We start from the raw sequence: 22,746 nt of genomic DNA, 5'->3' as shown, positions 1-22,746 counted from the left end.
ACTACTCTGCACAGACACAGCAATCACCAATGATACCCCACTGAAAAGGAGAATTTCACACATAATCCTGCATTTAGTACACCAACTACGAACATGTCATTCATGCATGTCAACAATACTCCTTTGGAGTAAATCGCTTTTACTTACCTAAAACATGCAACTATGCAAACCGCAGGACAACTACTGCCAAAACCGCAAGGATCCACAGCAAAGGAAGCAAAAGATTTGAACTCGATCAAAAAAGACATAAACTGTTATAATCACAAATGCAAATACTTCGCCAGTTGAGAAACACCCTGCACCAAGAACTTAGAAATTGTGTCTGGTGCCTAAGTGGCTTCTTCCCCCTCCTTGGGGGCAGATGGGCCTAAACAAGATAGGCTGATCTGCCCCCAAGGGGAGGCATAAATGGACATCAGTAATGTGTCCCCCTTTGGGGGGTGACCCTTGTCAAAGACCCCCCCCCCCCCCACACACACACAGAACACACAGATGATCCCTGGTGCCTAAGTGCATTCTGCCCCCTTTGGGGTCAGATAGGCCTAAAAAGAAATAGGCTGCTCTGCCCCCAAGGGGGGCAGTAATGGCCAACAGGTCTGTACCCCCTTTGAGGGGGGCGACCCTTGCCTTGCAGAAGGGGACACCCCCAGCACACAAAAAAACTAAGGGGAACAAAAAATGTTTTTAAAAAATCCTTCACGTCTTGGTGGCTTCTTCCCCCCTTGAGGGCAGATAGGTCTAAAAAAAAATAGGCTGATCTGCCCCCAAGGGGAGCAGAAATGGCCATCAGTGATGGCCCCCCCCCCCTTTGTGGGGGCGACCCTTGCTAAAGGGGCCGCCCCCCACCCCAAACAAAACACACACACACACACACACACACACACTCAAGATCCGTGGTGCCTAAGTGGATTCTCCCATGTCTTGGTGGCTTCTGCCCCTCTTGGGGGCAGATGGGCCTAAAAAAATAGGCAGATCTGCCCCCAAGAGGGGCAGAAATGGCCAACAGCTCTGTGCCCCATTTGGGGTGCGACCCTTGTCAAAGGGGGCACTCCCAGCACACACAAAAACAAAGGAGAACAAAAAAAAAAAATCCCTGACGTCTTGGTGGCTTCTGCTATCCCACCTCCCCCCCTTGGGGCAGATGGGCCTAAAAAGAAAAAATAGACCCTTGCAAAAGGGGCCGCCCCACACACAAAACACACACACACTCAGACACTCACTCCCTCCCTCGTGCCTAAGTAGATTCTGCCCCCTTTGGGGTCAGATGGGCCTAAAATAAAATAGGCCGATCTGCTCCCAATGGGGCAGAAATGGCCTACAGCTCTGTACCCCTTGCCAGAGGGGGCGCCCCCAGCACAAAAAAAAAATCCTCCGTGTCTTGGGGAGCCATGGGCTGGGTGCAGGACGAGCTGGTCTTGTCCAAGGCATACAACCACCGTGTGCCTGGACGAGACCAGCTCGTCCCGGGTATGGGAGAGGTGATATGGAAACTGATTTTTAAAGACACTTTAAAAGATGCACCTCCATCAGAGGTCTTCAAGGACAAAGAGGGAAAGGCTTCAAAGCAGAAACAGCCTTCACCACCACATTCTCCTGTTCTTCCTTCCACACCACCCCCACCACCGTCACCTACATATGAGGCACAATTATCACCACATACATCATCAGTTTCACCACATAGGGATGATCTTAGTGATGACCAACAGTACACAGATCCATGGGATACATATGACTCTGATCCCATGTTATGAAATGACCCTCAGTTTTATCCTGCCAGAACCTCACCACCAGAAGACACTACAGCATATAATCAAGTAGTGGCTAGAGCTGCAGGATACTAAAATGTGCAAATGCACACTGATCACATAGAGTGGGATTTTCTGTTTGACACACAAGCATCAAAGCATAAGCAATACAAATGTCTTCCTATGATCCCAGGCATGCTCAGACATGCTTCTGATATCTTCCAGGAGCCTGTTACGTCTAGGATTATCACTCCTAGAGTGGCCACAAATATAGACCAGCACCCTCAGAACCTGTGTTTTTAAGAACTCAACTACCTTCTGATTCCATTGTAGTTGGTGATGTGAGAAAAAGGGCTAACAGTCAGTCCACAGGAGATGCCCCTCCTCTTGATAAGGAAAGCAGGAAAATAGATGCAGCTGGGAAAAGGGTGGCTTCACAAGCTGCAAATCACTCGAGGATAGCTAATTCACAAGCTCTTTTGGCTAGATATGACAGAGCACACTGGGACGAAATGGAAGAGCTGTTACAATACCTCCCTCCACAACACCAAAAAAGGGGACAACAAATAGTTAATGAAGGGCAAGCAATATCTAATAATGCTATTAGATCTGCTCTGGATGCAGACGATACAGCAGCTAGATCAGTTAACACCAGTGTGCTTATTAGGAGACATGCCTGGTTAAGATGTTTAGGTTTCAAACCTGAGATACAGCAGGCAGTTTTAAACATGCTGTTTGATAAGCAACATTTATTGGCCTGAGGTGGACTCAGTAATAGACAAACTTAAAAAAGATTCTGAAACAGCTAAGGCAATGGGGGCTTTGTATACCACACCCACCAGAGCTACTTTTCGTAGACCACAATTTAGAGGGGGGGTTTCAAATCATCGCCTAGGGAAACAGTAACCACCCATCAAAAACAATCCTCACAATTCTACACTAGAGGATCATTTAGTGGCTCCTACAGAAAATCCAACAGTAGAGGAAGAGGTAAACCCTCCACATCAAGAGGTTCCTCACAATCAAACAAACAGTGACTTTCTCACCATCTCCACAGATCACACATTTCCTGTGGGTGGGTGGCGGGGGGGAGAGAGACCGGTAAATTTATTTTCACAATGGCACAACACCACTACAAATCAATGGGTGTTATCATTTATTCAACATGGTTATTGTCAAAAGCTCATTTCCACTCCACCAAACATTTCCCCTAGTTCACACAAACTAACTCAGGATAATCTCATTCTACTAAAACAAGAAGTACAATCGCTTCTACTCAAAGGTGCAATAGAAGTGGTACCTTTAGCTCAATAAGGGAAAGGAGTATATTCGCTATACTTATACCAAAAAAGGATGGTACTCTCAGACCAATACTGGATCTCAGACTCCTCAATCAGTACATTCTGTCAGAACACTTCCACATCACTCTACAGGACTTAATTCCCCTACTACAAAAACAAGATTACATGACCGTATTAGATTTAAAAGATGCTTATTTCCACATTCCCATACATCCAACACATCGCAAATATCTAAGATTTGTGATAGCAGGCAAGCACTACCAGTTCAAAGTGTTACCCTCTGGAGTAACAACAGCGCCAAAGGTATTAGCATACCTCAGAAAGCAACATATATATATGTCTTTGCCTATCTGGACGACTGGCTCATAAAAGCCTGCACCATTCAGACCTGTCAACAGCACACAATACACAGTTGATACCATACACAGTCTAGGGTTCACAATCAATTACCAAAAATCTCATCTGCAACCAGCGCAAATGCAACCGTATTTGGGAGCAATTCTGAACACTCAGGCAGCATTAGCGTACTCAAACCCACAGAGAATTCAAGCTTTCCACAATCTCATATCACAGCTACAATACAATCAAACTTGCACAGTAATATTTATCATGAAACTGTTAGAATGATGGCAACATGCATAGCAATAGTACCCAATGCACATCTAAACATGAGACCCCCTACAACAGTGTCTCTCGCAACAATGGTCTCAGGCACAGGGTCAACTTCACGATTTAGTGTTGTTAGACCATTAGTCTTACAACTCTGCAATGTTGGAGTCCCACCAACTTATCAAAAGGGCAGCCTTTTCAGGACCGTGTGCCACAGTCTATGATTACCACTGATGCATCAATGACCAGTTGGGGAGCCCATCTCGACAATCTTACCATACAGGGAGAATGGGGACTCAATTCAACAAACTTACCACATAAATCACTTGGAACTGCTAGAAGTGTTTCTAGTACTCAAAGTATTCCAACCACAGGTCAGACACAAAACAGTGTTAATAAGGACAGACAACATGACAACAATGTATTATCTGCAAAAATGGGGTGGGGGGGACGACACTCATCCCAGTTGTCCCTTCTAGTACAAACAATTTGGAAATGGGCTATTCACAATCACATTCAGCTACTAGCAGAGTATATGCCAGATATACACAACCAACTAGCCAATCTCTTAAGCAGGATGCAGCAACAAATACACAAATGGGAAATTCACCCACAAGTGATTCAACAGTACTTTCACATGTGGGGAACCCCAGATGTAGACCTCTTGGCAACAAGCGAAAACGCAAAATGCCCAAACTTCACATCCAGATACCCATCCCCTCGATCCAAGGGCAATGCTCTATGGATCAACTGGTCAGGGATATTTACTTAAACTTTTCCCCCTCTCCCACTAATTCCATTACTGGTCAACAAGATCTGTCATTGACACCCCCCCCCTCCTCCACCCCCCCCCCCCCCTCCACTCCCCTCCCCACCCAGCTCCCAAGCAGGACAGACGTATTGACATAAAACAAAGGTCAGATCAGGCATCCCAATTCCAGTGTGCTCAACCTGGCAATTTGACTCCTGAGATCATAGTTTGGCTATCTCCAGCTTCCATCAGAATGTATGGGCATTCTAAAAGAAGCATGCAAACCTACAACCAGACAGTGCTATGCAACTAAATGGGAACGTTTTCTATATTTCTGTCAACCCCAAAACATTGATCCACTTAAAGCATCAGTACAAGATATTGTCTGCTATTTGCTTTATTTACAAAAAGCAAACTTTGCATATTCCTCTATTCAAATTCATTTAACAGCAATATCAGCCTACCTCCGAAACAGACACTATACTTCTCTGTTTAGAATTTCTGTCATAAAAGCTTTTATGGAAGACCGAAGAAGAGTTATTCCACCTAGAGCTCAACCAGCTTCTACCTAGAATCTTTACATCGTATTCATATGGCTATGGGTCCACCATTTGAATCCATGAATTCTTGTGCCCTCCAATTTCTCTCATGGAAGGTTGCTTTTCTAGTATCCGTTACTTCCTTAAGGAGAGTTATTGAAATTCAAGCATTCACTTTAGAAGAACGTTTCTTCCAAATTCACAAAAATAAAATAATACTTGGACCAAATCCAGAATTCCTACCCAAACGGGTACCATTTCACACCAGTCAGTGGAATTGCCAGTCTTCTTTCCACAGCCTGATTCCGTTGCTGAAAGAGCTCTTAATACTTTTTTTTTTTTTTTGTCCTCGTACACCTCTGGCCTTCAAATAACTCCATATTGACCTAGTAATGCTTACCCTACATGGAGTTCACTGACACCAGGGAAAGCAGAGCTCTGTCATTAAGCCTTCGACTGTAGTCATCGTCAATAGCACAAGAGTAAATGGGTTTGTAATCATAGTACAAGGATTATTAACACATAAAGTGCCCTTCCACTCCGATACACGTGACCACATCTTGATGTTCTTCTCCTTGTTCGATTTACTCACTCCCACATCCAATTTTGAAGTCACCATCAAGGCATTAAGCCAGTCCATATAAGAAGGGGGAGAGGCAGCCATCCATTTCCTACAAAATTCCCTCCTAACCAAAAAATATTGCATAGAAAAGTATTGTTCTAATTTCTCTGTTAATTATTTCATCCTCTTCCAGTACCTTAAAGATAACTAAAGATAGAGTTGGATAAATATTTTGCCGAATGATACCTGAAAGAGATATACATACTTTTCGCCAGAAGCAGAGTACCCCTGGTCAATCCAAAAACATATGGATATGAGAAGCACCCTGTAGGCCACATTTTACACAAATCACTTCCTCTCCTCATCTTGGAAAGCCTCGTAGGAGAGAAGAAAGCCCTATGCAGCGTATAAAGATGATTCCTCCTCAATGAAACAGGTTTTACTATCTTAAACACGCTTTGTATTGATAATTCCCACCATTTCTGCTCCTGCCCTAAAGGGAACTCCCCCCCCCCCCCCCCCCCCCCCCCCCCCCCCCCCCAAAAGGGCAACCGGTAATCCAGAATCACCATCTTGAAAATCCCCCAATACCCTTTTGAAACTTTTGGTAGATGTGCATGATTCCTTATCAAATTGTCCTCTAACTGATTCGCAGACCCAAAAGTAATTTTAGGCTCACATGTCCAATTCCTTAACTGTACATACTTTAGTCTTGAGAGGGATCCCTCTTACTTCCATAAGCTCGTCCCAAGATAGCAAGGCCCCTCCACCAGTCATATCCCCCCAAACTTCAATTCCTGCCCTCTTAAGAGGCCAAGCCAGTACATCTGTTAAACATTCAGGGGTACCTGGAGAATCCCAAAACGGAGCACTCAAACTATAATATTCTATTCTTGCAACTCGGCGCACCTCAAACCACACTTTAGCAGCATCTTGTAGTATTTTCAATTTCACTTTCTTGAAAAACTTGGGATCACCAAACTTATATAAGAAATACTTTGTTGCACCTTTTTCGGTGGCTACCATAGAATTAAACATTGTGCCCCCTACTGACTGATCCGGAGAGGAAAACAACATCCTAATATTCTTAAAATGAAACGCCCACGCATAATATTGAACATCGGGGAGCGTCAGACCACCCTTCTCTCTTCTTCTACGCAGTTTCTTCCAAGCTATCCTAGGACCCTTGTGCGCCCAAATAAAGGAATTTATTTTCTGTTGAAACATAATCAATAATTTTTTATCCATATGTAAAGGAATAGAATTACAAAGAAAATTCTACTTTGGCAATATTATCATTTTGACCAAATTAACCCTCCTGATTACTGTGAACGGCAGATGTAGCCAGCCTAACATTAACTTACTACCCTCTGTTATGACAGACCTAATATTTACCACGGGTATTTGTTTCAGATCATAAACGATTGATAGTCCTAATACCTCATAAAAGTCGTAGTGCGCCAATTTGCACTCTTCAAATTCCAGACCATTATTTTGATCTTATCCGGATTAATACAGTAGTCTGAAATCTTCCCAAACTCCTTTGTAATATCTAACAGAATAGGCATTGTTGTCAGTAAGTCATAGGTATAGATCAGAAGATCGGCAGCAAACAGGGCAACTTTCTTCACCCAACCTTTACTTCTAAAAGGAAGAACTCTCAAATCCTGCCTAATTCTCCTAGCCAAAGGTTCTATATACAGGTTGAACAACAAATGAGAGCGAGGTACCTCTAGTGATCTTGAACAAGTCCGTTAGCCTACCATTAACCAACAACCTAGCCACAAGTGCCTGATAGATGGATCGAATTACATGACAAAATTTCTGCCCCAGGTTGCTACGATCGAGAACCCTATACAGATATTTCCAATTTGCTCTTCACACTCTAGTTGTCAAAAGATAGAACAAAAGATTTTAGAAAAACTAAACCGCTTTTTGTAGCTTTTCAACAACCTCATAAAGGTAATTCCATTTCAAAACAAGGATTAGCCAGATGGACAGTAAAGACAGTAAAGTGTATTCAAACTTGATATCTTAAAGCAAAAAGATAGCTATTAGTAACTCCTAAAGCACGTTCTAATAGAAAGAAAGGAGCTTCAATTACATTTTTAGGAAATATGCCAATGGCAGGTATATGTAAAACAACCACATGGTCCACACCACACACATTTACTAAACATTACTATGTGGATGTGTTACCTCGCCAAAAGCAAATGTTGGTCAAGCAGTGCTTAAAACACTGTTTCAGACAACTCCAACTCCTACAGGCTAGCCACCCCTTATTTTAGGAGGCAACTGCTTTTCAGTCCATGTAAAGCATGTGTATCTGCAGCTACACATGCTGTTGAACGGAAAATGTCACTTACCCATAGAAATCTGTTCAAGGCATGTAGTACTGCAGAGTCACATCTTTCCTCCCCGAAAGCCTGTAGCCGTTGTAGTACTTACTTTATGTAAATATGTATATACACTGCATGGCCATCTTCTTTTTTTTACCATATATATTATATATATATATATTTCTTCACTCCTTACTTCAGCCTCCTGTGGGAAAACAATCTAACAAAGGACTTGATGCCCATGCGCACTATCACCGAGAGGAGGAGTCACTCGATCTTGAGACTTGAAAAAGCTTCTTCGAAGACAAACTTGTAACACTCGAAGCCCTACACTGGATGGCGGACTTAATGCAAAGCATGTAAATCTGCATTACTACATGCCATGATCCGATGTCTACTGGATATGTGACATACATTTATAATTTTATTATTATTTTATGCGGGTTGAGGTGGGAGGGATAATGTAGCCTCCGTGTCTTTAATGAAATCTTGAGTCTCTATTCAGTACACTTGGAGAATCGCTATTTCATTTCAAGACCGATGCTCCCATTATGCATGTTGAAAGCCCTTCACCCCCGCATTTGCCATATGTCTTACTGGTTTAAAGTAATACTTTGCAAATGTACCTGCGTTTGACCACTCAGCAGCTTTTAAAATCTCCTCCAATCTCTGACCAGAAATACAAGCTTTAGTAGCCATTGCACCTCTTACAGAGTGTGTCTTAAACTGTTGAATATCAATACCGGCTTGCTCCACAGCCCACTTAATCCATCTCGCTATAGTCACTTTACTCACAGCTCCATTTGGTTTTGCATACAATATCAACAATTATTCTCTCCATCTTTCATGTATTCCATAATTCTGTTTACGTACTTATTCAAACATATAATTAGACAAAATATTTCACATTCTGTGAACTTTGGATAAAAGGTAGAATCAGACATTGTCTTTGTTCTTTTCCATATTTCAAAGTGTACTCCACCTGGTCCATTAATTTTATTACTTACCTCTAAAGCCTTCACATCTGAAACCCTTCTGCAGGATATCAGAGTGAGGAGTCCATTTTAACTGAAAGTCTTTTCAAATCTAGATACCTGTTTCTAGGCCAGGACTCAAACAAATGAGAAAATTCACATCCCACAAAACTTCATACCTTGAACCTCATGCTTTTCAAAACTCTACACACCATAGTATTTATCCCCATTGTTCTTTGATCCACGTGAACATGTCCAGCTGAAATAGCCGACCTATAACAATTCAAAGTTCTGTAACTTGGCCCCTTCTCAAACTGTCCAACCAAGAAATTCACCACTTCTACTATAGGCGCCTCCATGGGATCCATATGCATCTTCGTACACCAACTAGACCATATTCTCAAACTCCTTTATAGAGTCTTGTTTCAGGTGCCCAAGACTCTTCCAGCAATTCACAATCCTGCTCGAAGGTCCCGTTTTTCACTCTGATCTCCTGACACCTTTCAAACAAGAAGGTTCGATATCCTGTCTAGAACGAATGGATGTTCCTCTCCTACGCTATTCTCTCATGAGCCGTGCAATGCTGAAATCAACAAGGGTATCTCACATGCCAAATCCATTACTGCTGGGAACCATACGTGAGACACACAAAACGGTGTCACCAACACAATTTGACACTTCTCTGTCCTCACCTTCAGAAGAACTCTGAATCATTGCAATAGGTGGAAAAGCATAAACTCTCATTCCCTTCCTTTTCTGATGCAAATTATCCACTTCAGAAGCACCTGGATCTGGAATCCAACTGAAATACTTCTCTCTTTGGCAAGTAAGACTGCTTGCAAAAATATCCACTTCCAGCAGTTCCCAAATGCTGTCTGTCTTTCAGAAATACCAAGGATTCAGCTTAAAGTTTCTGAAATCCTTTATGTTCCTCAAATTCCAATCATATTCAGTTGTCTTGGTAAATACTCCGCCTTCACCACAATCTTGTGTTCTTTGCGAAATCTAAAAGGCCATGGGATCTGCTCCCTCCTAAACGATTAATATATGCTGCAGCCGACATGTCCATTTTCATCACACTGTCTGCCCCTCAAAACATCTTAGAAACTCCTCAAAGCATAAAAACCTTCTGTTGATTCCAAACAGTTTAAATGTTTCTTAATCTCCTCTCCTGACCACATTCCCCCTGTCTGTCTCTCTGCCAAACATGCTCCCTAGGCTCTCATCTGGCATCTGTTTCCAACACAAAATCTGGTGCACAACCAAAAATTGACCATTCATTCCACACATCCATACTTTTTAACCACCAATTCCATTCCTCTTGTGCCTCCATACTTAGAGAAGCTCTTTCTCCATACCACAAACCTTTCCTAAGTGCTTCTTTGTTTTCTTCAACCCACAATAATGTAATGGTCCTGCAAAAATCGCTGGAATGGATGAAGACAACAAACCTACCCCCTGAGCTAAATCCCTAAAAGTTAGCACATCCTTTTTTAACACATGCAAAATGTCCTTTTGTATAATTTTCACTTTCATCTGATAGTTGAAGCATAACTTTCACAGTATCTACTTCGAATCCTAAAAATTCCATTTTCAGTTCCAGGACACAATTGATCTTCTCGTAATTTATAATAATACCCAGTTTTTCCAATACATCCTTTACCATCTCAACAGTTTTTTGTCCTGACACATAATAAAAATGTCAGCCAGGTATACTATTAACCTTATTCCTCTCTGCCTCGAGTAGGCCATCACTACCCTCGCCACTTTCGTGGGGCAGAAGACAAGCCAAAAGGTAGACAAGGGAATTGATACAACCTTTCCCTCCAAAGGAACTGCAAAAACCTCTGACTGTTCGCCCCATTTGAATAGTGAAGTAAGCGTTTTTCAAATCCAACTTCACAGCCAATCGCCCTTCAATAACATATATCTCAAACAATGGAGCCCTTCCATTTTGAAGTGTGTGTATGTCAAAAACACGTTAAACTCCCTTAGTTTTATAACCGGCCTCCGTCCTTTGTCCTTTTTCTTTTAGAGTACTCATGAACACTTTCATACATTGTTCTACATGTATTACTGCTCCTTTTAGCAACATTGTCTCTATTTCTGAATCTCTCACCAACCTCTGTTACTCTGTCATACATAACACTTTGTTCTCATCTGCCATGGCTAATCCACAAACTCTATTTAATAACATTGAACCGTTTTTAGAACTGAAGGGTCTTTGGTTATTCTTTCTCACTCTTCTACAAAAATCTTCAACCGACCTCCTACCCTTTCTGGGGAAAAATCAATGATAGCCCCCGTACTCACCTTGGGATCCTTGGTACTTCTGACCTTGTCTCGAACATCTTGCTCGTCCTGTACTACCTCCTTTTGCTCTATTTGAGTAGAATCCTGCTTCGGCCTGATAACCTATACCATAGTCCTTGTACTGACTGTTATATTGAGATCTTTGCATTACCCGGCCAGTGGAAAGTCCCCCTCTACTGGCCCTACCAAAAACACCTCCACCAAATACCTTTCTCATATTCTAATATACCTTTCTAATTGTCTAAAGCTGTGAATGTTGACACATGTTTTCCAAAGCTTTTAACTGTCTAAACCAAATAACAAATTCTTTAACATTTTTCGCTGGGTTCCCTATTTGCCATTTCACCCAACTTTGGACTGATTATCATTGGAGCAGCTTTTCTTCTTTCAGTCATCAATCCGGCATTTGCATTGCCTAATAGGATAATCGCCCTCTGGCACCAACCTTGTAATGGCTCCAAATTACTGAAGTATCATTGATATGCACGTCTTCAGGCATGTCAAATATCCTAGCTCATGGACCTTGTTCATCCCTTTCTATGGGTCTTTGCCCAAACTAAATGAAAAACAGATTATTTCTGGGTATAAGTTAGGTGTTACACACACCTTTTCATCAATACCTGGCCTTGCACATTCTGCCTTCAATACCCTCCTCACCTCTTTGTCCAAGAGCTTTCTTAGCCATTGCTTAATACACTTACCAACATGTTCCATTGGCCACCACTACGAGGGTGCCTAATGTTAAAAGTAGAAAACATCTCTTCTTCTAAGGGATTCCTCAATACTTCCTTAGAGTAGAATAAATCCTCATTTTCCTCGTGCTCCATGTCAAATTCATCATCCTGAATTATGCCCAAGACCTATTCATCCAATTTTTGTTGTCATCGGACAAGAACAGCTCAGCCAAGTCATTAAATTAATCTCTGAATACCTAGCTTTTTAGTGCCTGGTTCCCCCTGCTGTCACCATCAGTCTATCTGCAGTGTCTGTAACAGCACTGGGAGGCCCTCGGGTGGCCATTCGCTATATAAGACCACAAGAATAGAATAGAATTAAATTCATCATCTTGTGTGCCACTAAGGACACTTACTCTTTGCGTGCCACAACGGCCAACTTTCCTTTACATTCCGCTTAGGACACCTTTCTTTCTTTCTTATGGATTTTAACCCATCCTTCTCCTATTTATTTTATTCTTTAACATATTCTTTGTTTTCTTCAGTCTTTTCCAACCTTTCTGAGTCATTTCCTCATCTTTTGAAAGAGAACTCCTGACATGATTCCATCTCCTTACTCTTCTCTATAAGTACACTATCTAACATCTTCACCTGAGCTCTCATTTCTTTTAGCCTTTTAATAATTTCCTCATTTACCTTTGCTCCAGTGACTTCAACACTGCATCCATCTTCTGCATCCATTATAAAAACTAACTACAATCGTTATCCCAGACTTAAACTTTAAAACACATTACTAACTTAGAAATAACTAAATCAACAACTCTCCCCTTATAAACGTATTCTATCGCACTACTGCTTCTTCTTCCTCGGCTGATTGTGAAATTATCCACTGTTACTTCCAGTGATATTTTTTACACCTCGTAAACATTTGCTCATAGATTATAATTAATGTTGTCCTAATTCAAGATGGCCACCGTAATCCTGGGAGATCAGAGAGCCCAACATATTTTGTTTTCGGCCAGCTGGTGTGCGTGTGGTCAAACAGTCCGACACGTTACTGAGCCTTTGGCTGCACTGCTGCCCGTGACCAGATCAGAAATATGTGCAGCGCTCTCGCCGGCCCTTGCTGCTAGTACAAGAGTCCTCTTGCACGCGGAGCACCGTGCAGGCCATAATTTACACATGCAAAATGAATCACGCTGGGTTTAACAGTGATGCATGTAAGCCCCTCTACTGCCGATCGGAAGGAAATTACATACACTGAGAAATCACTTTTGCATGCATGGTCCTGATATCGGCCCCTAAATTAACACTAAAACCTGTTTACAAACTATCAATCCCTTCAAACTTTCAAAACACTGTTGTATGTTAATAAATCGTTCACCCACTGCCCATCCTTCTATAAATTAGAAGCTTCTAAAACCATACGAAATCAGCCAAAATCTTAAAAAATTAACACTGCATCACAATTTAAATATAGAAATAACACGGTAAGAAGTACTTCTTGTCAGGGACAGCATTTATAAGAGGAGGAGTGTTCTGTGAAATAACTAGTTGTGTTCTGATTCTAGTTTGGATTTTTTAAATTTTTTTAAAGATTCTTTAAAGGTGCTGCAGGATGGCCAGTGAGATGTTGCCACCTGCCCCAGAGGAACTCAGGATGGCATTGCCTCCTTTATCCAGGATGGATAAAGTATTTCACTTGCTGGTCATATCTAGATAAACTGTGAGACACGCCATGGGAAACAGTGTAGTGCTCAGGCTCCGTGTCTAGAAGTGTGCAACTGGATTTTCATGGTTTGTCCAAGCACCCCTGTTGTGGTGGGCTTAGAATGTGTGAACAGCTCATTAATTCCGGCCAGCATGTGTCATCTTAGAATGATGACATAGTAAAGATTCTGGGTGGGCAGTGACAGCTGGGGAACTGAAGGATGAGGCTGTTTTCCACGGTTGGTGCCTATAGCTTGAATAAAGATCCTCAAGCCGCTTAGTTTAGCGTCTTGTTATCCTGGATGATCTTACCAGTCCATAATTAAGCCCTAGATATTTGGGGGTGGGAGGCAGACTGCGTTAGAGAAATTTTAGGACAGCCATGTTAGGGTCGTCTTTTTATTGTTGCTTTTATTGGCACACCAATTCGACCAGCAGTAGTCAAAATCAAGGGCCTTTTCACAGCGTGGCATATTGTTAATGGCAGCCGTCGCAGCCAGTACAGCAACCACCTCAGTCCTTTCGTGCCTCCAAGGGACGTGGTTGCAATCGAAGCCATGCACTTCAATAAATTTGTCAATGATCTACCCCCTCCTCCTTCCTGATTACTAAGCCTCTCTGATTTAATCTTGCAGTACCACATTCAGTCAGCAGGGGAAAGAATCCAATTTTGTTTCTTCCTGGCAGGAGGTCAGTCCCTTTCGATCAATGGATACTTAAGATCATTCAAAGGGGCTATGCCGAGATCTCATCTCCTTTACATTTTCACCCATTGCAGCTCAAATTTTGACAGATCGTGCCAACATGCGTTTGCAGTAAGTGAATTTACACCTGGCCATGGTTGCCATTGAGGGAATGCCACACTTGGAAAAAGGCGAGACCTTATTACTCCTGCTACCTTCTCATTCTTAATAATGCTGGCGGGCTCTGGCCCTTTCTGGACCTCCAGCTTCTGAATGCATTCCTACGAAAGAAAATGTTTGCTATTCAGGTTCTTTCTCCCCTGGACCCAGAGGACTGCTTTGGACGTGCAGCATTTGTATATTCATATACACATTCTGCAGTCCAACAGATTATACCTGCTGTTTTACTGTAAGGGTCGGAACACTTTCAATATTCTGTCCAACACTTCAGCCCTCACCTCAACCTTTTAGAAGTTCACAAAGGTGATAGTGTTGGTAGCAGCTCATCTTCGCAGATCAGGGACACCTGCATTCCATACCATGACGCCTGGCTGCTCAAAATGGGTTTATTGCAGTCAGATACAGACCACCTCTAGATGACTTTTGCAATTATATTATGCCCGACTTTTCTATCACTGTACCAAAGTCCCACTGGCAAATGTACAGAGGATTCTCTTTATAGGGGATATTATGGACATTCTGGCGTTTAAGGCCTTTCCACCACTTCAGAGTCCAGGCTATTCAAGATATGACCCAGATGTTTCAGGCTCTATCCTAGATCTCGTAAGGATGGATCTGAGGTTTCTTGACCTAGTCGCAAGCATATATTTTTGTCCTGTGTGATAGAGGGCACGTGCTGGCCCTACATTTAGGCCTTCGGTTTCAGGGAGCTCCTCACCAGGGCAGTCTTTCTTACACCATTCATATCTCTGAGGTGATGGCCCGGGCCTTCAGTGGTGGCAAGCAGACGGCTACCTGACTTGCGAGAGGCCACTTATCTTACCCCACTCAGAGCTCACAGTAGTGACAGATGGAGTCCTCGGGTTCAGAAGATCATACCTGAGCGGTGGAAATCAAGGTGTCTGTGGTCCCCAGAAGACCACCAGCTCCAAACTAACCTTTTGGGGCTTCCAGGTTTTCTAGCTAGCTCTGAAAATGGTCATACGGACCATTAAAAGGAGGCCGGTAGCTCAGTTTCTCTTGTACATTATGACTTCCAAGTGGTACTACAACCACAGGGCCATGTGGGGTCTTGATTATTATGCCAGAAGGCCCTGTGTCTTTGGAAATAGCTGGGTCACCAGGGGTGTTTTCTGGTGACCAACCATCTGGTGGAGTCTCTAAATGTCAGAGCAGATAAACTGAGCAGGCATCTGCGGGTGTCTTCCTCCTTGGGTGGCTCAAGACATACTCGCCCTGTCTGGATCATGTCCCCACTGCCAACAATGTGCACTGGCAAGGCTAATGCAGGCTGGACTTTCCTCCAAAAAGGTCAGTAGAAGATTCATTCCACCTGCGACGGACTACAGTTCTTCTATACATATTCCTACCATTACCTCTTTTGCCTCGTATTCTGAAAAAGTCAAGCTAGACAAGGCCCAAGTCATCTTGAAAGCTGTGAATTGACCCAGGAGTGCTTGGAACACGGATCTCTTTTACACCCTACGCCACTGCATTCTGTTCAACACCACTGCAATACACCACCTTCTCTGCATTACTCTGCCTCGCCACTGTAGTCTTCTCAGCACCACTCTACAGTGGTGTAAAGTAGAGTGGCATGGCCTAGAGTGGAGCAGAGAAGAGTGGTGTACTCTACACCACTGAAGTCTGTGCCACTCCTACACTTTGCACCACTCTACACTCTACGTTGTCACTACACTGTACACCACACAGTGCCACTCAGCCCCACTCTGTGCCGATCTACTCAACCCATTTCATTCTATGCCACTTTACTGTACACCACTCTACTTTATGCAACTCCAAACCACTATACTACAGTCTGCTCCAAGCCAGTCTACTCTGTTTTCCTAAACTCTACGCCACTCTAAGCCATGCCACTCCACTCTACTCTTCTTCCCATTGTTGTACAACATGGCTAAAAGACATTGGCAAAGCAAATTGCTCTCATGTGGGTGAAACCTATTGCTTTGTCAATGCTTGTCCTTGCTGTTCTCACTTTCGTGCTCCAGCTAACTGATCTGTAGGCACGGTCACTACAACTCCTATACTCCTTTGTCTTACCTGTCAAATTGGTGCTAAGGATCTGGACCACCTTTCACCCTAAAGTGGCATTGTTTTTTGTACTACTCACCTCCACATCCCTTGAAAGAGGAAGAGAGGCTCCATCAGCTTGATCTAAAGTGGGCTTTAATCTTCTATATTAAATACATGAAGGAAAGTTGTGTTGTTGATCAGCTGTTCAAGGACTTTGATAGGGTCAAAACAACTAAGGAAGTACAGGAACGGACCCTGTTGAGGTGCACCATCCTATTCAGCCAAAAAAGAGCCTACTAGGCCCATTCCACCCAAGCTAAGATTTCCACAGCACATTAGCAAGGGAACTTCCCTCGTGGACATTTATAAAGTTGAAAAGTTGATATGACTGCACACATGGATCAAGCACTACTTCCTTGACAGTCCTGTCTGTGTAGAGGGCCACTTTGTGCCTCGGTCCTCAGACCATTTTTTGGGGGGAGGCTGTATTTGGCTATCACTTCTAATGATGAGGAACCTGTGGTTAGAAGGAATTGTTAAATGTATATATCAGAACATGTTACTTACCTATGGTAACTCTCATTTTTGTGGTACAGATTCCTCACCCCCCTCTCCCCTGCTTCTGTTCTGAAGAGAGTGGACATTCTGAAATGGTCTCAAGTTATTTTTCAACCCATTGTCACCTGCAAGTTGTTGATCTGTACTCAGTTAAAAACTGATTTCAGTGAGCAGGGCTGACACATATATTTGGCTCCGCAGTACTACTTTTGGGGTGGCTTGAGGCTGTCGAGTCATGTAGCACCACTAAACTGCATGCAGGAGCTATTGGTTTGAAGATTCTCTGATCCATTCTCGCACTTGGAAATATGTTAATCAAATTTATTTACACAAAACCTTTCAGAAACAATTCTTGGAACAGCATTAGTGATTACAAAAGGATTATATTGAGAATCTAGCAGAGAAGCAATACCAAAGAGGGTTAATGTGTACCAAACATCACTGGAGAAGCTTTTGCATGGAAAAAACGTGAACGGTTTATATATTGGAGAACATAGGCAAACAATTACTCAAATTACACAAATAGTATGTATTATGAATTGCATATTATAAAGCTGTGCTTTACTGTTGCCCAACGATTTTCCTTACCATTTCACTTGTGTGCTCCTCTACATTCATGTTCTACTTCATTTTTCGGTTATAGTTTATAAAATAGTTCTGCCGTCAAGAACATGTATGGCATAGGTTATGCCGTTAGCTGTAACTTTCCTTATTGTTGCATAGTCTGTCTATGTAATGCTATATTACAGTGTACATAGAGAGCTAGAAGCATGTTCATTTTGTTTGCACAAACTAATAGCTAAATGAAAATGTTAGTAGGACAAATATTTAGGCATCAGAAAAGAGGTTTCTGCCTCTCTGCATATAGGAATATGTAACAAACCCACCAACCACTTTGTTTTTTTAATTCCTGATTTTGCTTTGATCTGAAATAAATTGTGTCTCTTTTTGAATGAACAATGTTTTTGTTTCAGTACATCAATGGTGGCAACCTGGAGCAACTTTTGGACAGTGATCAGCAATTGCCATGGACTGTTCGGGTGAAACTGGCTTATGACATCGCTGTGGGACTCTCCTACCTGCACTCTAAAGGCATATTCCATCGAGATCTAACTTCCAAGGTACCATTGAGTAGAAGGATGATTCTCTGGTGTATGTTATAGTTGTGTGTTCCATGGTGTATTTTGGGTCTTGGTCTTTCTGTGTGGGCTCCGTTTGACCTTTTTTCCTTGGATTGACGTGGTCCCGTGAAGTTTACAACTAATTGTTTATCTTGTGACGGCCCTATGGTCTTCACAAGGGTGTTTTTTTTTGTTTTTTAACCTCAAGCTGACTACGTGGGATCCAATACACCTTAGTTGTGCAATTTCTACAAGGCTTTTATACCACTCTACAGCTTAGTGGAAACTGTGATGGCTTCTTTGTGGATCGAGCTGCAAGTGTATGTATGTTGATGCTTTGTTTCTAAGGCTGGCTATTTGTGCACTGTAAAAAGTATTTATCTTTGTAGGAGCTTGATTTGGTCTTTGTGCTTTGAACTCAGTTGATGTACTCCATTGAGGTGTTGTATCTGACTAACCTTTTGTGTCCTCAATCAAGTTGTTTGTTGTAGTAATCCCACAGATTACAATAAAACATAATTTCACTATTATAAATACATGGTAGAAAAATCGTTAAAATGTGCTAAACCGAAATATGTCCTATAAATATAGTTAAAATATACTAAACACAGGATCCTAACTCTTTATGGGCATGGTCTAAAAAATGTTGTTAATTTTATAACAGAATTATTATCTTTGATAATAAAGCAGCATCTGACAGCCTTTAAGGTAGGTCTTATTTTTACCTTGTTAAGAGTTAGTCGCAAGTAGGATTTTCTCAAATACAAAAGTTTCAGGCAAATACATAATATATGAATAAGAGTTTGTTTTATATCTCCAGAGTCGGCAAGTGGACTTTCCTCGACAAACTCCATCTAGACCCCTCAAATTCTTATATAGGAATATAGAGTAGTCTACATCTTAGATATTCTGGTTTAATATGACCAGCAAAGTACAGGGAGTGCAGAATTATTAGGCAAATGAGTATTTTGACCACATTATCCTCTTTATGCATGTTGTCTTACTCCAAGCTGTATAGGCTCGAAAGCCTACTACCAATTAAGCATATTAGGTGATGTGCATCTCTGTAATGAGAAGGGGTGTGGTCTAATGACATCAACACCCTATATCAGGTGTGCATAATTATTAGGCAACTTCCTTTCCTTTGGCAAAATGGGTCAAAAGAAGGACTTGACAGGCTCAGAAAAGTCAAAAATAGTGAGATATCTTGCAGAGGGATGCAGCACTCTTAAAATTGCAAAGCTTCTGAAGCGTGATCATCGAACAATCAAGCGTTTCATTCAAAATAGTCAACAGGGTCGCAAGAAGCGTGTGGAAAAACCAAGGTGCAAAATAACTGCCCATGAACTGAGAAAAGTCAAGCGTGCAGCTGCCACGATGCCACTTGCCACCAGTTTGGCCATATTTCAGAGCTGCAACATCACTGGAGTGCCCAAAAGCACAAGGTGTGCAATACTCAGAGACATGGCCAAGGTAAGAAAGGCTGAAAGACGACCACCACTGAACAAGACACACAAGCTGAAACGTCAAGACTGGGCCAAGAAATATCTCAAGACTGATTTTTCTAAGGTTTTATGGACTGATGAAATGAGAGTGAGTCTTGATGGGCCAGATGGATGGGCCCGTGGCTGGATTGGTAAAGGGCAGAGAGCTCCAGTCCGACTCAGACGCCAGCAAGGTGGAGGTGGAGTACTGGTTTGGGCTGGTATCATCAAAGATGAGCTTGTGGGGCCTTTTCGGGTTGAGGATGGAGTCAAGCTCAACTCCCAGTCCTACTGCCAGTTCCTGGAAGACACCTTCTTCAAGCAGTGGTACAGGAAGAAGTCTGCATCCTTCAAGAAAAACATGATTTTCATGCAGGACAATGCTCCATCACACGCGTCCAAGTACTCCACAGCGTGGCTGGCAAGAAAGGGTATAAAAGAAGGAAATCTAATGACATGGCCTCCTTGTTCACCTGATCTGAACCCCATTGAGAACCTGTGGTCCATCATCAAATGTGAGATTTACAAGGAGGGAAAACAGTACACCTCTCTGAACAGTGTCTGGGAGGCTGTGGTTGCTGCTGCACGCAATGTTGATGGTAAACAGATCAAAACACTGACAGAATCCATGGATGGCAGGCTTTTGAGTGTCCTTGCAAAGAAAGGTGGCTATATTGGTCACTGATTTGTTTTTGTTTTGTTTTTGAATGTCAGAAATGTATATTTGTGAATGTTGAGATGTTATATTGGTTTCACTGGTAATAATAAATAATTGAAATGGGTATATATTTTTTTTTTGTTAAGTTGCCGAATAATTATGCACAGTAATAGTCACCTGCACACACAGATATCCCCCTAACATAGCTAAAACTAAAAACAAACTAAAAACTACTTCCAAAAATATTCAGCTTTGATATTAATGAGTTTTTTGGGTTCATTGAGAACATGGTTGTTGTTCAATAATAAAATTAATCCTCAAAAATACAACTTGCCTAATAATTCTGCACTCCCTGTAGACCTGGTATATTCCTATCTAGAAAGAGAGGTTTCAAAACTAGATTCATATGTTTGTTTCTTTAATGTAGCCGGTCATGCTCCCTCTGCCTGCCAACTAAGGCTATTTGTAACGTACATTTACGGGTCACTTGATTTAACTTAGTCAGCATTGCCAAGTCAGGTAAAATATGTTTTTTTTTTTTAAACGTGTGTGATTATACAACATTCAATTGCATACGCTTGTGTGAGGTTTTTTTTAAAGATCTGAGTAAGATAAGGATTTTAAGGTTGTAGAATCTGCCCCAACACGATCACATAGATAGTTCAGACTAGCCCCGTTATGGAGTGGGGTTGATGACACAGTGAGGGGTGGCAGTGCGAAGATGTAAAATATTTGTACACTCTGCATATGCATTTTGTCAATATTAAGCATAGCCTTACTATTTGAAAGAGGAGATGCGTAAAGTAAAGAAGGAATACGTTTTAGTATTAATAATTTTAACAATTATTTAATTGCTCGAAGATGTAAAATATTTGTACACTCTGCATATGCATTTTGTCAATATTAAGCATAGCCTATTTGAAAGAGGAGATGCGTAAAGTAAAGAAGGAATACGTTTTAGTATTAATAATTTTAACAATTATTTAATTGCTCTACCTCCAAATAGTTTGGGAAATATCATTATGGATTTGGTGATATTAGATTTAAGCCTTCTGGTCGACAGATGATTCATCCATGATAACCTAGTGTCAATCGTAACTCCAGGATACTCCTATTGATTGACTGTTCCAATTGTGGCATCTCCTAAAGCCCAGGATGCAGTCCTAAATTTCTTTCTAAATACCATGATCTTAGTTTTTGATAATCTGGCAATTAATCTGTTCTCTGAGTTAGTCATTTATCCCTTGTGGAGTTTGTGACACTATCACCAAAGCACAGGCCAAATGTGTCACCCCCTTTGCCTTCCCAATTTTGGTGGTACTCTGTATACTGGATTAAGAAACATTGACAAGTGAACAGCATATAAAGAAAAGAGTAAAGGGGCCAGTATTCAGCCTTGTTTCAGACCTTTCTCTGTGTAGAATTTAGATGAACGTTATTAGTAGAGCCTTATTTGTAACTATGTATGTGAGTGCAGTTCGATCAGTAAGTGCAATAGTTTCTGAGCTTTGTTCAGTCTTTGGCTATTCACCTTATCAAAAGCTGTGGAGAAGTTCACGTAGCAGGTATACAGAGCTGTTTTGAGATTCTTTTTTTTACAATTTATTTATTTAAAAAAATATATATGTATTTCGTCATTTTATTTTTTTATTATTATTTTCGCAAGCAGAGTCAATATCTCAATATTATGGACATTGGAACAGCCCAGACATAATCTCGTTTGAGCCAGTGGTATTAAACATGCTTTTGTAACCTAGCATACCAGAGTAGCGGCAAAAACATAGTAAAACCCCTTAATTTGTAAGAACAAGGTAGCTTTTTGTAGCATATGTGAATGGAATATTTCTACAAGGATCTTTGCCTGGTTCTGGCTCTAGAATTTACACCATCCTACAGTTGATCCCAGTTGTCGTGGCAGTCCCTTGCTTGATTTGTAAAATAAGTGCTGGTGCCCAGACTTTTTTCTCAGAAGCCGGTCACCTGCTTATTGAGAGTTTGAGTTGGCAAATACTCAGGCTGTCTAGTCTTGACTCCTCCTATAGCCTCTTTCATCCTCCACCCTACACTCTCTGCCCCTTTCTTTCACTCTTGAAGGTTCTTTTTCATCCCTGCTGTCTTCTTTCTTCACGTCATTCTCTTCCACTTTCTTTACCCCCTTTTCTTTTGTATTCTCTTTTTCTGGGTCAAAGTCTAATGTTGGAAAAATAAGTTCTGGTCGCCAAAAAAAGAGAACCGCCAACTCAAATTAGGAACTACTCTTTCAGTTCTCTTTACTTACAGCTAAGAGCTGAAATATATTCATTTGTTTGTGCTGGATAATCTTCGGAAACAAATTAAAAAGCATTGAATGCCTGAACTGCTTCATTTCTAGGGATTTAAAATTGGAAACATCTAAAGTTTATTAATTACCCTAAATTATATTTATCTGCAAACAGTTAAAGCCTTATGTGAATCATTGGATTATCATCTTCACAGCCATATACTGTAATAAGTAAACATGCATTTGTTTGG

General features: G+C 41.6%; 1 protein-coding gene across 1 annotated transcript in view; it reads left to right on the top strand.

The window, feature by feature from the left end:
* TESK2 (testis associated actin remodelling kinase 2) overlaps window positions 1-22,746 on the top strand; it is a 456,655-nt gene that overhangs the window by 233,108 nt on the left and 200,801 nt on the right. Inside the window, exon 6 of the mRNA XM_069232834.1 lies at window positions 17,947-18,093. Coding sequence (XP_069088935.1) covers window positions 17,947-18,093 — 147 coding nt within the window. The remainder of the gene's footprint in view (window positions 1-17,946; window positions 18,094-22,746) is intronic.

This window comes from Pleurodeles waltl, chromosome 4_2, assembly GCF_031143425.1.
Source record: "Pleurodeles waltl isolate 20211129_DDA chromosome 4_2, aPleWal1.hap1.20221129, whole genome shotgun sequence".
NCBI classification, from domain to species: Eukaryota; Metazoa; Chordata; class Amphibia; order Caudata; family Salamandridae; genus Pleurodeles; species Pleurodeles waltl.
Note: the sequence above shows the minus strand (reverse complement) of the source record. Positions and strands in the feature narration are given on the sequence as shown.